The 17518-nt window shown below is 51.0% G+C and overlaps 1 protein-coding gene across 1 annotated transcript; it reads left to right on the top strand.

Moving 5' to 3' along the window:
* Nucleotides 1-3129: 3129 nt before the first annotated feature.
* Nucleotides 3130-17373, top strand: SLC60A1 (solute carrier family 60 member 1). The gene is made up of 10 exons (XM_031605992.2): nucleotides 3130-3441; nucleotides 6934-7132; nucleotides 7211-7450; nucleotides 9980-10148; nucleotides 11722-11837; nucleotides 12845-13018; nucleotides 14472-14619; nucleotides 15225-15295; nucleotides 15502-15622; nucleotides 16238-17373. Exons 1-10 carry the CDS (start codon nucleotides 3212-3214, stop codon nucleotides 16300-16302), a joined length of 1533 nt encoding a protein of 510 aa, XP_031461852.2. The 5' UTR covers nucleotides 3130-3211; the 3' UTR covers nucleotides 16303-17373.
* Nucleotides 17374-17518: the final 145 nt, after the last annotated feature.

Raw genomic sequence — 17518 nt, 5'->3', positions numbered from 1 at the left:
ACAGCCAAAACTGGGCAATGAACTGTGTTGGTTGGTTGTGGGGTGTTTGTATGCGATGTGATTTTGCTCTCTTCTGTTTGGTAGGAGAAGGCTCTGTGTTGACCCAAAGTGAGTTTCCTTCCCTGTGACCTTTAAGAAGGCTGAAACCCAAAGCCGGAGGGGCTCGAGCACAATGGGAATGTGTTCCTGCAGTCCCTTACGTGGATCCTAAAGCCCTGAACAAATATTGCCACAAGTTAATCAGGCTGATAAAAGAGCTCACTTGTGCCCGGCCCAAGGCTGCAAAGTGACTCAAGGGCAATGCCAGCGCATGGATGAGGGAGTGCTGTTCCCCAGTGCTTTGGCACCTGAAAGTCCCTGGGACTGGGGCTATTCAGCATGGCAGTCCCCTATAGGTATCACTGCTCTGTAGCCCTACAGCCATTGGGAAGATGTGGGAAGGGCCTGAAACGGAGCGCTGGGGGAACTTTGGGGCTGTGGTCCCAGGGCTGCCCCTACAGCAGCACCCATCTGCCTGAGTCACAGCAGGGCCGGGCAGCACAGGGGTTGCTCCTCCCTCATCCCATAGCACTGGGGAATGCAGCCAAGCAGCCTCAGCCACATCCTCCACCCATAGGCACAACACAGCCGGATGCACCCAGATGGCACCAGCTCATCCCATAGGGCATCCTCGTGCCCTGCAGCTGTGTGTGAGCCCTCTCCGGCTGCACCATAGCTCTTTTGGGGCTCTCAATGTTCCCAAGTGTGACCCAGAAGGGCTCTGTACTGCATTGCATTGGCACAGTGCAGGAGGAAGCCCTGCTGATCCCAGCCCAACTGGACTGGGTGTGTGGGGTGATTCCAGTTGGTAGGAAAACACGCAGCTCTTCCTCCTCCCCGACACATTTCTGCACTGCACCAAGAGCTCTGCAGTGTGCCTGACCTCACAGCAGTGCCAGCTGCTTTGCCTTGCACTGTTTTGGCACTGCTGGCTGTGCTGTGCATGGGGTGAGCACCTCCTCATGTCTCTGCAATGCTTCATCCCAGAGCATCCTAACAGAATCACAGACTGGCCCGGGTTGGAAGGGACCTCAAGGATCATGAAGCTCCAACCCCCCCGCCAAATGCAGGGCCACAAATTTCCACATTTAATACTAGACCAGGTTGCTCAGGGCCCCATCCAACCTGGCCTTAAACACCTCCAGGATGTAGCATAGAAGTAATACCAATACAACAGCTAACACGAGCAAAACCTTCCTTAGGGAGCAATCAGACCAGAGCAGAACCGACCAAAGCAAAAATGCAATTACTCCACTGGCCAAACAGAACCAGCTCATTTGATGTGAAAAATTGGAAAGAATGCGTGAGCACACAGGAAGCAAAAGGTGTTCCTCAAACCCTGCTCACATCCCTTTGAGCAGCTCCAGCTTGGAGACGCTGCTCGGCGGTTCACTCATTCACTCTGCACTTTGCAGAGAGGAGGGTGTTTAATTCATTGCAAGCACAACATTGGCTTCAGTTTGGAAAACAGCCCAAAATGCCTCTTCACAAAGCTAATTCTGGTCGCACACACTCAGAGCCCCACAGCTTGCATTTTTATGAGCTCCCTCTGTGGATCTGTGGAAGGATCTGTGCGTTCTTGTGCTGACAAACCCACCCACGCTGCATTTTTTATTTGCAAGCAGATCTTGCATGGTTTGTGTTAGCTCTGATGGAATGGGTTGATATTCCTGGAACCGGCCTTTATGGCATTGCTTTGCAAAGCAGGGCTGGGGCTGCCATGGGGCTGTGCTGCCAGGGGGTTGGGATGCAATGGCTTTGCCCAGGTGTGGGAACTGCTCAGCTCTGTCACAACACAAAGCCCAAAGAGCTGAGCTGATGCTGTTGGGTTATGGTGAGCCAGCAACGAAGGCAGGAGCAGACCATGGGTCTCCTGCCCATCTGGTACCCAGGAATTGATCTTTGCTGAAGATGCTGTCTGACCATCCATAACCTCCTTGTTTGCCACCTGGAAGCAAGAAAACAGAGCTCTCCAAATCAGTGGTTGCTGTCAGCAGGAGGGATGTAATCATTTCAGATGCTGTAAAACCAGAATACTCCCAAGCCCTCCTACTGAACTTGAGGGTATGCATTAAATATCTTATTCCATACTGAGCAGTTCCACACAAGCCCCTCCAGCCCCATGCCCAACGAGCCTTCAGTTTTCTCACTGATGAACCACTTAACAGCATTTCTCCACCTCTGGCCACTGAGCTGCTCTGTGGCTCCTTGGTTGCTGCTGGGCACCCACAGATGAAATCAGGGCTCCATCCCCCACCTGCTCTGTGGTGCTGCCCACACTCAGTAGCTGCCCTCCTTCCCCTGGAGGTCACCTGCGGATGCCATGGAGGTGGCAGAACTGGGGCTCGGATGCAATTTGAATTAGCTAAACATTAAGCTATGTCCAGGTGGAAATGAGCACCTGTGACCTGGAGCAACATTCCTGAAATGTGGGTCACGGGATGGTGAGTACAGCTGTGGGGTTCTGGAGCAGCTCTACCCACAGCTCAGCTCTGGCGATTCTGCTTTGCCTGGAAAGAGCAATCTAAAAATTGCAGTCCTTCCCTAAAGTAGGTGAAATATTTATAATCTCAGCCTCTAGAGGAGACCTTTTGCGTAAGCATCAGCCGCTCCAGCTCCAAAATGCACACACTCCCACAGCTCATCTCACCCTTCTTATCCACAGGAGGAGTGCAGGCACCTTTAATTGCATTTGTCTGGAGCGGTTGTCTTTATTTACGGCGCTCAGGCAGCAGAGCGAGGGCTTCAGCGGCTGCTTTGCTTTCTGTTGTGTTGGATGCAATCTGAGCGGTGAAAAGCTCGGGGCGAGCAGTGGGAGCTGCCCACCTCTTTCTGGGTGAGATGCTGCTCCACCCCACCTCGAGGTGATGCTGGAGGTGGCGGTTCGGCCGGTTCTCTCCCCCCTCCCACGGGGATGCGCCGAAGTCTCGTGGGGCTCCGGGTGGGCTTCGTGGGTTCCGTACCGCACCGCCCGCCGGAGGAAGGCTCCGCCCGGCCCCGGGAGGCGGCGGCGGTCCCCGGTCCCGGAGGCGGAGTCAGCGACCGGCGGGCTTCGGAGCCACAGCCCGGAGAGGAGGAGCGGGGAGCGGGGCGGCGGCGGGGCCGGGCTGGGAGCGGGGCCGGGCGGTGCGGGAGCCGCATCTCCGCGGGCCGCCCCGCGCCGCCGCCCAGGATGTGGTGGGACGAGCGGGTATCGGCTCGGTTCCGGAGGAACCTGCAGCCCACCCTCACCTATTGGAGCGTCTTCTTTAGCTTCGGCCTCTGCATCGCCTTTCTGGGGCCCACGCTGCTGGACCTGCGTTGCCAGACGCAGAGCTCGCTCTCGCAGATCACCTGGGTCTTCTTCTCGCAGCAGTTCTGCCTCCTGCTCGGCAGCTGCCTCGGAGGGGTCTTCAAGAGGACGTAAGGGGCTGTTCTGCTCTGGGGGGTGGGGGAACAGCGCTGCCCCTTCGGGTCCGTGAGGCTGAGACGGGCGCGGAGATGCGGGACGGAGGGATGGGGCTGCGGGGCGGCTCCGCTCCCACCCGCACGGAACGGCGCGATCCCCGCAGCTCGGGACGGGGACGGCGAAGTTGAAGTGAGAACTTCCTAGACGATGTTTTCCAAATCGTGGATCGAGGGCGTTGCGTTGACCCGGTCTGATAACCCCGGGGTCGGGATGTGATACCCAGCGGGGGGTCGCTGGAATAACCCACCCCTATCCCATTCTCCGGGGTGTCTTTAGAGCAAATAACGCCCAAGGCTCAGCCCTAAGGGTTGCCAACTGTATTTGGTCTGATGTGTGATGGGCAGCTGTGCTGTAGGGCGAATCAGCTGATTATTTACATTGTTGGTAATTGTTTGGGCTGTGGCGTAACGCACCTCCATGTGCAGACGTCTCCATACGTCACACATGTATATATTTAACAGGCACGTAAAGGAATCTTGCATAAGTGCTTCACTTCTGGAAGGCACCCGTTTGGAAATGCTTCATTAAACTCTTGTCTCATGAATTGAGAAGGGAACTGAGTGGGAAGTGTTGGTCGGTGAAGGTGGCACTGGGGCACCAACAGATGTTGTCCCACTTCATGAGCTGTCCCAGCACTCCTCACCCCAGAGAAGCTGCTGAACGTGGGGCTGAAGTCCTGGAGCAGCATAACGATGGCCCAAATCCCTCTGCAACATTTTGGTTGCCAGGATGAACTCCAAAATTCCTGCTAGCTTTCAAAGAAGAAACTTTCTCACCAAAAAAAACCAGCTGATGTTTGCAGTGCTCGGTGCCCAGCAGCTGCTTTGCTTGGTGGGATGGCAGAGCAGCCCCCACTGCTGAGGTGCTCACAACGTGCTCTGTTCTCTGCAAACTCGTGCTTGGGGTTTTGCTGAGCTGTAGTTGCAGCTCTGGCTCAGAACTCAACTTTTCATGTGGTGCTGTGAAATCATTCCCTTGCACGAGTGGGGATGGGGTCTGGGGCTCAAAACAACTCCTGGACTTGGGATTCACAGTGAGAGCTGAGCCCTCAGGTGGACCCATCCTGAAGCACTGCAAAATCCATGCGTGGGCTCCACGCACCTGCATCCCCTCTTGCATTCCTCACCTTTACTTCTTTCACTTGGTTGGATGTTATGCTTGCCTTGTGAAGTTATGCTCCCTCCTTGCTGCTGTGCCATGTGCACTTGTGACAGAAGCAGCGTGGTGACCAAGTGCACATGTGCCTCAGTTTGTTTTTTCCCCATCCTGAAGCTGAATTTTTGATTTTGCTCCTAGTATCAGAACAGCCTGAGCTCATCCTATTGGCATTAGTAGGAGAGCACAGGGTTTGAGGGGGGTCGGGGGGGTTGCCCTGTGCTGGAGCCCTGCACAGGCTTTGCCCAGAGGCACAGCACAGCTGGAGCAGGAGAGGTGTGAGGTGGCACCCCCCAGCCCTCCCCTCATCCTCTTAGGGCTCTGGGTTTTTAATTATTGCTTTTGCAGAGTGGAATTAACCTGATGGTCATTTGTCTTCTTGGCTTAAGAGATGTGGAATATGCTTCCTGAAGTCTGGAAAACCATCCTTCATGTTGGAGGGTGCTACAGGAGCACTGAGCTGGAGGTTGTGTGCATTGTGTGTGGGGGAGAAGGCGAGTTTGCTGGCATGGATACAGCACAGCACTGCATCTTATGGGGATCAGCTTGGACCTCTGGGTGTCAGATGTGAATTCTTTCTTGGGTTGTGATGGAGCCAAGTGTGCTGAGTGCTCCAGGAACCAAAAAAAGCAGAAGGATTATTTTCAAGATCCGTGCTGAAAACCAAAGGAGCTTTTGTGATGCTACTGGCCTCCTTTCACACCTGAGTGCCTGGGACAGGAGGTGGCTGCAGGCAGGGAGCTCTGCTGGGGACACAGGGCTGGGGAGGTGGTGGGTGCTGCATCATGGCACTACATCTGGGTGCCCTTCAGAGTGGCACATCAGTTTCACACCATCGGGATGTAGGGTTCAGAGCCACTCTGAAGTCCTGAGGTGTCTCCTTTGAGGATGCTTCCCAAGGATTTGTCTCTGCAAATACCCCCAGCTGCTGTGAGGTGCTGAGCAGTGCCCTCGAGAGCATCTGGGTGCTGTGTTGGGTAAGGGATGACCTCTCAGTACCCCCAAAGGCAGTGCTGGGTGCCCCCCAGGTTGCGTACCACTGTCTCAGGGTATGAGTGTGATGAATGTCTTATGGCTGCAGGCAGTTTTTGCACTTTGGGAACATCAAAGTGAGCTATTCAGTGCTTTATAAGGACATCACATTATTTGCAATTAATATTTAACTCCAGTAATGAGTGTGGCACCAGCAGTGCTGGGCCTGCAGGAGAGAAGAGGTATCTCAGGGATGTCTTGGTGCACGTTGCTCCATCACTCCCAGCCTCCCTGCAGGCTCAAGGCTGCTTCCCTCCCATGTGCTCACTGCTTTCCCTGCATGCATCTCGCTTCCTCATTGCAAAACCACACGTGGGATCACTGGGTGCTGTCAGAGGGAGGCCAGCATTTAGGGCTCTGCAAACCATGGGCAGGATGGAGGCTATGAGCACCTTGTGCCACCACCTGATAAGGGGCAGCTGTCCTCGTGCATTTCCTCCCCATGCTGCTGTAGCCACAGGCAGGATGTGGGAAGTCACGTTGCTGTGGGTTTGGGATGAAGGAGGGCTGTGCAGAAGCACAGTGGTGTGCATGGGGCTGAGCCATCCTGCTGCCCATCACTTCTGCCTCTTTGGGTGTTCCACTTGCTGGCCCTATGCCCGTGTGTTCCCCCAGCTGCTAATTACACCTCATTTCTGTGAGCTGTTGGTCACTGCCCTGGGCTCCTCGAGGCTGGGAGGTGCCTCTGCTATTTACTCACTGCTGTGACTCTGAAGTCCCATCTTTCTGCTGGCCTCAGTGATTCCAGCTCTCGGCTGTCTGCTCCCCATTTCCTTCCTTCCTTCCTGCCTTCCCACTTGGCAGCTCAGGCGCTGTGCGCTGCCAACCTGGGCTCTGTTCTGCAGGATGCAGATGCTGCCCGTGCAGAGCACAGCGCAGGGCATGGAGGGAGAATGCAGATCCGTGCAGGTAATAAAGGGAGGTCCTCATCCCTCTTCTGCCTCGGAATGTGCAGAACGGGTTGAGGAGATGATTCCTCCTCTCCTCAAAAGCTGGCTGAAAGGAGCCAGGAGACAGCCGTGCCATGGGGTGATGGTGGCTGGATGAGGATGCACAGAAGGGAGCAAGTTGCTCAGCATCCCAATTGCAGCATCAGAAGAGCACATGTTAGCAGAGTTAGCACGAGATACAGCCCATGGACACATCCTGCTGATACCTGTGCCACCAGCTGGCCTAGGGCTGAGAACACAATGTAATGCTGTGGTGCAGATGTGGCTCTCGTGGAGGTAATTCTTTTTTCTTTCCCCTTCCTGCCCCAGGTTGGCTCAGTCACTGTTTGCGCTCTTCGCCTCATCCTTGGCCATCTCCCTGGTCTTTGCCATCATCCCACTGTGCCACAATGTGGTGGTGCTGGCTGTGGTCATGGCTGTGGCAGGCCTGGCCATGGGCTGCATCGACACCATCTCCAACATGCAGCTGGTGAAGATCTACCAGAAGGACTCTGCCATCTTCCTGCAGGTGAGCACACAGCCCGTGACCACCGCGGCCGTGCTTCCTCCTCTTCCTCCATCACCCCATCCCTTCCTCATTCCACAGGCTCTGCATTTCTTCGTGGGCTTCGGAGCGCTGCTGAGCCCCCTGATAGCCGACCCTTTCCTCTCTGACACCAACTGCATCCTGTCCAACGGCACGGCCAATGCTTCCACCAACCTGCCCCACATCCGCAAGTCCCTGGTGCCGCATCACCCCGGCAACCTGACCCACTACGCCCTGCCCATGAAGGGCATGGTGGTCACACGCGTCTCCTACGCCTTCTGGATTATGGCCCTCATCAATGTAAGTGGATGGGATCTGGGCGTTTGGGGTGTGAGGACAGATTAGAAACCGAACCGAAGCGCCCAGCAGGGCTGTGTGCATGACAGCTGCTGATGAGAGAGAAACAAACAGCAGAACTGCCTTCCCTGTGCAATGCAGGGAAGGATGCTCCCTGCCCAGCAGCAGCTTTAGTTACCTCTGACACTGTGCGTGCCGTGGGGAATCTGCTTTTAATTACACCAGGGCATTGCCTACTTTGCCAGTCTGTCTTGAGCAAGATAATTGAGTTTTTGAGCATTTAAGATCTATTTTGAATGGGAGCGTGTGCAGCATGGAAAGGACACAGCATTCAGTGCTGACACCCCGGGGAAGTGGATGGGATGAGTGAGCGGTAGGAATGGAAACCAGGACCAGCAACTGTCTTGTTATTATTTTTTAAATGGCCAAACCACAGCTCCACACCCGTTTTCACAGTGCTGTGTGTATCCTGACCGGGTGGCTGCAATGATTCATTTCCATTCCTTGCTTTGTTTCAAGTCGAAATGTCTCAATTTGACTTTGGCATCAGTGCAGAGGGTAAAGCTGACTGCGTTTCGGTGCTATTGAAGCAAAATGTTTTTGCTGTAGTTATCAGATGAAGTGCTTGGATGAGTCTCGGAATGAAAAAAATTTGGCTGGGAGGAAAATTTGGGGCTTTTCATCCAGATTTAGAACAAAAACTACACTTTAAAATTCGGTTTCCCACAGAACGGAAATGTCCTCATCCAAAGGGGCTGGAAATCGAGACAATGTTCTTCTGTAGGGCTGTCAGTCCTGGGGGAGTGCTGTGCTGGGTTTGGTGCTGGGAGCAGCACAGGGAGCGATGCTGGGATCTGAAATGAGAACTGGGATGCTGGAGGTGTACCCAACTGAGCTGCACAATGCAACAAACCATTGAGCTTATAATGATTAATACCAATATCAGGGGTGGAGGTGATGTCTTTTTTGGCTCTGTGCATGGAGCTGGAGCACCTGCTGGGAGTGGAAGGGCTGGGATGGGGCAGCTGTGCCTGCAGTGTGGGCTGTCCCAGTGCTGGGTGATGTGTTCCCAGGCAGTGTGTTGGCATTCAGCTCTGTTTGCTCCTCTCCACCTGCCCGTGTAATGAGCAAAGTGCTTCCCAGGACACCCTGTCCCTGTGTACAGCCTGGGTTTATGGTCAGGCTGTGCCAAGGGGTCACAGCTTTTGGGAATCTCCTACCAGAGAGAGCAAGAGCTGAAAGCCATCGGTGACCAACCTGTGTCCTGTACGATCTGGGCTCTTGTGCACTCAAGGCACCTCCAGCTTTGAGATCTGGATACAAGGAAAGGGAGCAGCTTGCTTTGCAGATGGGATGCATGCACAGTCCCATTGGGAACTGAGGATCCCCTCCATGCAGGTGCTGAGTGCTCCTGAAGTGCTTGGAGCTGTTATCTCTATGGCCAGTCCCTCTGGTTCGTTTTTCTTTCTTTTGTTCTTTTTTTGTGACGTTTCTTTATTTTGCAAAATTTGCAATTTAGAAGAATAAAATCTGGTCCTGACCTCCGGAAGGATTAGAACTATCAAGCAAATGCATTTTTCTTCCATGGGACCGAACTCACTGTTCCTATTCCCATTGTTCCCAGAACAATGAAGTCCTCCTAAATGAATTCAGGCAAGGGAGGCGGGTGTGGGGGGAATTCTCCATACATTTAAATAATGCCACAAGCCAACAAAAAGCAGGAAATTGGAGCTCGAGCTCACACTTGCTCACAGACATGGAGAAAACAAGAGCTGGGCGGCTGGAGAGTGAGCTGTCACTTAGGATTTCCTGGCTTTCTCCCCATTTGTTGCAGAATAAACACCACTCAGTTGCAGGGAGGAGGAGGCTGCTCAGGGGCAGACCCAGCTTTTCATTCACTTCCCTCTATTTTCCTTCCCCTAAAAAAGAACAGTCCCTCTGGGTTTGCAGGCACCACCAAGTCGGGGTGCATGCAGGGTGTCCCAAGGGCAGCTCTGAGCTCACTGTCCCCGTGTTTTGTCCCTGTGTGGGGACACTGAACGCTGGCACAGCCCATGCAGTGCTGACCATGGGGTGTGGATGTCATGCAGCTGTGGATTAGAGGTGCTTGCATCCCAGGTCCTGCAGGACAGGCTGGATTCAGGGGCTGTTTGGCTGCAGCCGTTGGCCTGGGAACCAGGAGCTCGTCTCTTATGAGATGCTGAGCAACCCCTGCTAATGGCTGGAGATGGGCAAAGCAGGTCTTTGGAGCAGCTTGCTTGCTCCCCACAGTTCCAGCCAAAGGACTCTCGTTCATACCTCTCTTCTCTCCATGGGCAAAACCTATTTTATTATACTTTGGGTAGAGGCAGACGTGCATTGGTGGCGTTGGATGGTGACTCCTGGAGGTGTCCAAGGAACGCAGAGATGTGGCACTGAGGGATGTGCTTAGCAGGGATGGGCTGGGCTTCCCAAAAGGCCATTGTAAATAAGGAACTGCAGTTTGTGTGAGCTGTGCATTGCCCTTACCTGCCCCTCTCTGCTCCTCCTCAGCTGCCGGTGCCCATCGCCGTGTTCTTCCTGCTCTACAAGGAGCGCATGGTGCCGTGCTTCAATAGCAGCAGCCACCCACTGCTGTCAGCAGATGAACTGGCAATGGAAGCACGTCCCGTGGAGAAGGACGACCTGTCCACCTCTGTGCACAGAGCCCACGCTGCAGGAGGTGAGCTGCAGGCACCTCGCTTATGGTTCTGGGGAGCAGGGGGTGAGCTGAGGGAGAAAAAGCCTTTTTTCTGAATGTCTCCACGGTGGTTAACAAGTGAACTTAATTGCTATTGTCTAAGGAGAAAACTTTCCAAAACATACGTGAATGTAATCCAAAAGTGCCCGAATCCCATCCGTTTGGTGCCCAATTGCCTTCAGATCTGATGGGGCTGCAGGGATTCCAGGCTGCTTTCCCTGTGAGCTGCCCTGAAATCAAACCCACGCTATCAGGTCGTGTAGGCACAGGTGAAAGTTCTGCCCCTCTCTTTTCTTCTGGTTTTCAGTCAGGTTTAGAGCTGGCTCCTCTGTCTGCTCCGTGTGAAAGCAGTGATTGCTGCAGATCTGGTATGAATCTGAGAGGTGTAAGGACAGTGCTCTTGTTTAACTTTGTCTCAAACACCAGCAATAGTCTGAACTGGTGACTACAGCCCGTTTGGTGGGCAACACCACGTTGTTCTCTGCTGCCCAAGAGAAACGTTATCCAAGTAAATCCTCCAGCTGAACAGTGCATCTCTGAAGCAATCACATCTTCAGCTGTGAGAAGAGCACCGTTGCAGGAGTGGCAGCTTCACCCCAACAATACAATAAATACAATAAAAAAATTTTAGGGAATGCTGGAAAGAAGTGGAGGCAGCTGGAGATGCGCTGAGGTGCTGCAAGGAATGCAGCTGAAGGTGTGGGTTCTCTGGTGTCTAGTAAGGTTGTGTTCATCTACCAGCACCCCTTAGCTGAGACACAAAGTGTTTCTTTCCTCAACCCAGCTGCCCCTTTTCATACAATCCACGTTCTTCCATCTCCATCCTTTTCTTACACACTGTTTAGGAGCAGTCCTTAGAGAAGCAGGATGGCTGCATGGCTGACTACTGTGATCTGTGACAGATGTTTCCATACTGGCAAAATCCCTCATTTTCCTATAGAAGTGGTGCAGGAACAGTCACCAGCGTGGTGTGAGCCTGAGGATGGGACAGCTGGGCACACCAGGGTGCTGAGTCCCAGCAGGTTTGGACAGACTCGTGTTCTCAGTGGTTGTCAGAGGGGGTGACAGCAGTCTGTGTGTTTATCACCCTCTTTCCCAGAGTTGGCTTGTTTGGTTCAGTACCTTTTAGCTGAGAAATGTGAGCTGCCTACCTGGGTAGGACTCTGGTGTGCTCGTACCATGTGTGAGCAGCTCTGAGGATGTGGCTGAGTGGGTTTCTTTCTTTTAAGAACGGGAGCAGCAATGTGGAGCTCCTAAATGGGAAGGGAAGCATAAGCAGCTTTTATAAGCTAAGGAGCAAATATCCTAGAGAGCTGGGATCCCAGTCTGTGTGCAGCCAGCCTACGAACATAGCTGTATCCCTTCTGAAGGTTTAGGTTAATAATAAGAAATAAAAGACGTTGTGCTGGCAGAGGTTAGCAGCACGTTGTTCACAGTCCCTATGAATCTCTGTCCTGCAGCTGAGCACAAAACAAATCCCCAATGCGGGCTGGCAACTACCCAGCCCCAGGGGGGGACGTTCCAGCTAAGTTTGCATTGCATTGTTTCTCACCAGGTCATGACGACTTATTTAGCTGCTGCCAAAGCAAAAACTTCAGAGGGGTTTCTTACACCTACTTCGCAGTTCACATCACTGGGGCTCTTGTTCTCTTCATGACTGATGGGATTGTGGTGAGTTCAGCCGATAGAAGGATCCTGTCTGTGCAAAGCTGTGTGGCTTTCTTCCTTCCACATCACTTGCAACAGCCCATACCCAGAGACACCCACGTGTCCCCTGTGTGTGCAGTGGGCTGGACCTGATGGTGTCTGTGCAGCAGTGGGGTTCCCAAGGCAGCTCATTAAAAGCTGATGGCTCTGGCTGACGTCTTCCCTGCTTCTTGGGAGGGTTGTGTACCTTCTCCTAGGCACTGTGTTGTTGCAGCTAGATGGCTACTGCTGCTCTCCTAACCAGGGCAGAGCTGGAGTTGTGATGGTGTCCTTGCAGGCAGTGGAATTCTCACTTTAGCCGAGGTGTAAAAACAGCTTTATGTCATAAGAAACAGAGGTTCTTTGCTTGATGGGTCTACAATATCCAAGAGGAAAGCGTGCATGCAGTCTCTCTGTATTGGCCTGACAGCATGTCCCCCAGCAGGGCAGTCACAGGGGGCTCATAGTGCTCCTCTAGACGAGGAGGGCTCATTTGGCTGCTGCTCCTCCAAGCAGGTTTGTCTCAGTCTACATGTGGTAAAATACTGCTGAGTCTCACTAAGGCCTTAAACAGGATCTGGGAAGATGAGCTGGGGTTACATCAAGCAGCTGTCAGAGACAGAACCTCTCTAGGGCTTCCATCTTCAGGGATGACTGACTCTGAGTTCTTACTGTGAGATGTGTTCAGAGTATGCAATTCCAAGACAGCCCTAGGGGAAGAGAGCATCTCTATGGGTAAGAGCTTAGCACGCATTCTACCTAGCGCAGCTGTTCAGTGGTGCCCTTTTAGGAGTGTCTCAGTCCTGTGTTCTACTTCTGTCTCCAGCTGCAAACTCTTGGGAATAAGATTCACTGAGGATAGCAATAGCAAATCCATAGGCAGACCTTCCTGCAATACTGTATTATCAATATTGAAGGATGGGTTGAGGTTAACGTTGCAAAGCCTGGAGGTCATTATGTCACAGTGATGTGCTGTCCTGTCTTCCCCACAGGGAGAATACTCAGGCTTCATTTACAGCTACGCCGTGGAAGAGCCTCTCTCTGTAGTGCACAAGGTGGCTGGCTACCTGCCCAGCCTCTTCTGGGGATTCATCACACTTGGCAGGCTCATCTCCATCCCCGTGTCCTACCGAATGAAGCCAGCAACCATGGTCTTCATCAATGTGGTAAGGCTATTCCTACCTTCCTCCTGCTTGCTGCCTAGTTTTGATGCCATACCTGGGGTAGCTTTGCACCAGGTGCTGTGACAAGCATCACCGTTGGGGTGAGCTGCATCACCACCTCTATGTGATTGTGAGTGACACGAGGGGGTAGCTAACACCTGCAGCGTGGTCGTACTGCTTTTCTGAGCTTGAGGTTTCTGAAAGCAACTAGTAAACCATCTGCCAACTTCATTTATTTTCACATCATCTTCTCTGGCATCCGCAGGGAAATCAACGTCTGTGTCAACCGTGGGGAAAGGAAGGCAGCTAGCTTGAAAGTTCTCTGCTTAGACTTTACTGGTTGTCAAACAAATCAGTGTTATGTTTGCTTGCTTAAATTAATAAAATGTATTCACGTGAAGAAAGGGGATGGAACCCTGAGAGGATATTTGAGAGATGCACAGAAGGATATGACAGACAGCAGGGAGGGAACTGGTCCCGTTTCCCCATCATGAAGAGATGGCAGTTAATTTACAATCTATTTAAACCACAAGTTATTCTGGTGGCAGGTTTTACTGCTAATAAACAAAACAGGGTGGTGACAATGCACATTGGGACCTTCTGAAGTCTTATGCTAATATCTGTTGCTGACAAATGAAGAAGCCTGCTTGGCACCTTATTCCTGGTCACTTTGTCAACTAAATCTATGTACCAACAGCTACAGTGAAGTGCTTTGCCCTTATTTTTAAAATGAGTATAATAACCTCCTGTTTCAGAATGTAGTCACTAGTGTGGAGCAGGGAAGACTCAGCCCCATCAGCTCCAGATCAGGTATATGGCACAAGCATCACCTCAACTGGCTGTATCACTTTTTGAGCTGTTTGACTGCTCTCTAAAACCTGAGGTTGAGACATCTTAGCAGCTGCTCATATTTGGAGAGATAAGGGAGGAGCCTCCAACTCTTAACGGAAGCCTCCTCACTTCCTTTTAAAGGCAATAACATCACCCAAGGACAAAAACACACATTTCATGCACTGCTTGCTTGTTGGTCCTGCTGCACGTAGCAGTCATTCCATCATTATAGCAAATTCAGTTTGAATTCCATTTCTTTCCAATCCAAATCCCTCCTGTGTACATGCAAATGCCCATCACCAGGGCCTGAATATTTAAGATATCTTAAGTTGGTACAGAAGAGCTCCCTCTGCTGCCTCCCTGTGCCATGGTTACCAGCACAGCTGAGGTGTTCTTGCTATTATTGTACACTGCAGCACAACAGAAGTGAGGGCAGGTTTGGTTTAATGCCTTTGGCACTTTGGCTTTACTCTCTTTGTGGGGCGTGAGCAGTTATGAAGTGACTGAACTCTTCAGAACCTGCTGAGTAAGACTTGTTAATGATTGAGACTGCTGCCTCCATAATATTTACTTCATTTTAATTCAGCATTTGCCTTCCTGCTGACTCTCTGCTTGTTGCTTACAGATTGGAGTCCTGATCACCTTCCTCCTGCTCCTGATTTTCTCCTCCAGCGTTGTCTTCTTGTTTGTGGGGACAGCATCTCTGGGTCTGTTTCTCAGCAGCACTTTCCCCAGCATGCTTGCCTACACTGAGGACATCCTGCAGTACAAAGGTGAGCAGGGATCTGGGCAGACCTGGCAGACTCTGAAAGCAGGCAGGTGTTCAAGCCTACAGCTCAGGTACAATGACACCCAGAAGTCCCTCCTCCTGCTTTAAAGATGCCTAGGAGGATTGGAAGAAAGGTCTGTTTTTGAATACCATCTTCATTTGAGCTTGTAGTTGGAAATGCTGACTGCACAAATCCCAGATTTGCTGCGCTAATAACTTCCACAGGCAGGGATCCAGACTGCTTCTTGGTTTCCTGCAGCTTCAGGGCTCTCAGACAAGAATGTCAGTTCTGAAAGCATCATCCAGGTTATCAGTGAACTGAAAATCCCAGAGCTTGGCCAGCTCCTACAGGAGGTCACTGCCAACCTCAGCCTCTGGGAGAGAGATACAGAAGAATGAAAATCTTTTCAGCAAGAAGCAACAGCACTTCTGCTGATGGGGACAAGTGACAGAACAGCTGGTTTTTGTATTAACATTTTTACTTCTCTTACTCCCACGAGTCAGTCTCACCGTTAGATGGAAACTTCCACTGAGTATTTCTCTGCAATTTAAAGTGGTTACAGGCTGGTCCTGCTGGCTGTCGCTCTCACTCGTGCTGTTTCTTTTCAGGCTGTGCCACGACTGTGTTAGTGACAGGAGCTGGAATTGGAGAGATGGTACTACAGCTGCTGGTGGGATCGGTAAGTGTGGGCAAAGGGAGAAGATGGGAAGTGCCAAAACCTGCCTGAACTTCACTAGAAATCTTAGTCCATGTTTTAGACAGCTGCTGCAAAAGCACTGTCTCACCCTTGAGCTATCAAAAAGTAAAGCTCTCACCAAATGCCAATTAGGTATTGAAATGCTATCATGACACGTCTGCTGCTTTTTCTTTTCTCTCCAATTGCAGATTATACATGATCAGGGCAGCTACAGCTTCCTGGTCTGCGGGATGATCTTTGGAGGCCTGGCCTTTACCTTCTATGCTTTCCTCTTGTTTTTCCACAGGATGTACCCCAAGCCCTCAACAGGTAAGAAAGCACCAGCACTCAGCCCTGCTTTATAATGAGAGGAAGAATGGCATATGCATCAACACATAAGCAGGGTGCAGCACTTCAGCAAAATGAAAGGAAATGTTTATTTTACTGCTGCTTCCTGTCCCCTCTTCCTGCTTTGACTTGCCCACAAAGCCTTGGCAGTCACAGCTCAGGGTTTGCTTTCTTTGCTGTTGGAGGAGCAAGGAAAAAAAAAAAAGGAACAATCTGTGGCTATCACAGAGGAGCTACAAAACAAATAGGATACTAGCTGTGCTAGCACCACTGTGCTACTGCATAGCTAGCAGGAGCAAGCCCTATTAGGACAGACTGCACACAACTGTTCCCTGGCTAAAACCCAGGGAGCAATTGTCTGCCATCCAAAGGGAGCTGTCAAGATTTCTCTTACCTGCTTTATCAGTCTACATGCACTATATTCCTTCTTTAAGCACCTCCTTTTACAAAAGGAGCAACTGCATGACAGGCAAATCACTGACCCAGGCTACTGGAAATCGAGGCCTTTCATCCACGATCAGCAAAGCAAAACAAGTGGGATGGGATGGGTGATAGAAGTGGCAATTTCAGATGAAGTGCCTAATGTCCATTTTGCAGATATGGATGCTGTCTCACCTGACAAACCAGCAGTAATGGATGACACAGGACAGTATCAGCGCTGAAGAAGTGGCCGTGCCCTGGAAAAGCAATAAAACAGCACACAATTAAGCAGTACTATTATAAGGATGATTTTTGCACTTAATGACTAAATCATGCAAGTTTCCTACAATCAAAAGCACACTAGATTGGGTAAGTCAGAATCAAGAAAACAACCTCGAGCAACACAGCAAGCTCAGCACAAGTTGCCTGTGCCACGTGGACCAAAAAAGACTGTAAACATCAGAATGACCCTATACCCAAAAGGCTATGAATAGGGCAGGGATGATGCTGAACTCCTGCAAATGAGCTTTCACACAAATCCAGGATGGAGGGTGGGAACAAAGAAGGTCTATTTGTTCCAGATGTAGGACTTTGACCATCTCCTGGCTTAAGTCATTGAACTTGACACAGGTTTTTCTTCTGGTCTGTAAAGTACAGGAAGCCTTAAAAACATACAGCACAATACTGGCTTTTAATTCCTTCTTGGTGCAACATGGGAGTATATGCAATCACCAGGAATACTTCCAGAAAAATTATGCCATTGGTAGAACCCACCAAGTGCACAGTGGTAGCAGGATCTATCTATATTTGCACAGTTGATTCTTGTATAATACACAGCACCAGACCCATTCACTAAGACAGTGTCTTATTCAGCATGCTGGGGCCTCCTGATTATTAAAATCATTAGCTTTTTTTTTTTTTTTAGAGTCAAGAATGAGTTATGAGTTGTGATGGTTTGTTTTGCTTTAAGTCGTTATTTTAGCTGCTACAGTTGCAGTGTTTTTTAGGGCAGTTTTATTTCTAGCTTCCAGTTGAAGCTTAAACAGAGGTATTTGGGAGCCAGACTCCAGCTGCTTAATCTGTGCAATACTTATTATTAAAGGTGCCTTCTGTAAGGTACTCTTATACCCCCATGCATGGCCTATTACAAGCGATGAAGAAAGGACTGGCTTTAGGAGAATGTAAAGCTACGTGCATCTATTTCTTCAGTGAGTGATTGGACATGTACTTTTTGCTTTAACTGCTGTAAGTGGATGTACATATGTACGTGTGTATATAAAGCTGTGTTTAATTAAAGGTGATTTATTGATTGCTAGATTCTCAGCATGACTGGACTCAGGTAACTGAAGCCCTCTGGGGGCCAGGACTATGCTACTACCTCCAACAGCTCTGCTCTCACATTTAGACTGAATCTAACAGCTGTTAAACCTTCCTTAGAATTTCTAAGCAGCTGCTCTT

Source organism: Phasianus colchicus, chromosome 25 (genome assembly GCF_987193195.1).
Source record: "Phasianus colchicus chromosome 25, bPhaCol1.hap1.1, whole genome shotgun sequence".
NCBI lineage: Eukaryota > Metazoa > Chordata > Aves > Galliformes > Phasianidae > Phasianus > Phasianus colchicus.
The sequence above is the reverse complement of the archived record's forward strand: the minus strand, read 5'-3'. Positions and strand labels throughout refer to the sequence as shown.

Coding starts and splice junctions, on each gene's coding strand:
- SLC60A1 (XM_031605992.2), top strand. CDS start 3,212: ATGTGGTGGGACGAGCGGGTATCGGCTCGGTTCCGGAGGAACCTGCAG. Junction 10,149..11,721: donor CAGAGCCCACGCTGCAGGAG/GTGAGCTGCAGG, acceptor GTTTCTCACCAG/GTCATGACGACTTATTTAGC. Junction 15,623..16,237: donor GTACCCCAAGCCCTCAACAG/GTAAGAAAGCAC, acceptor TCCATTTTGCAG/ATATGGATGCTGTCTCACCT.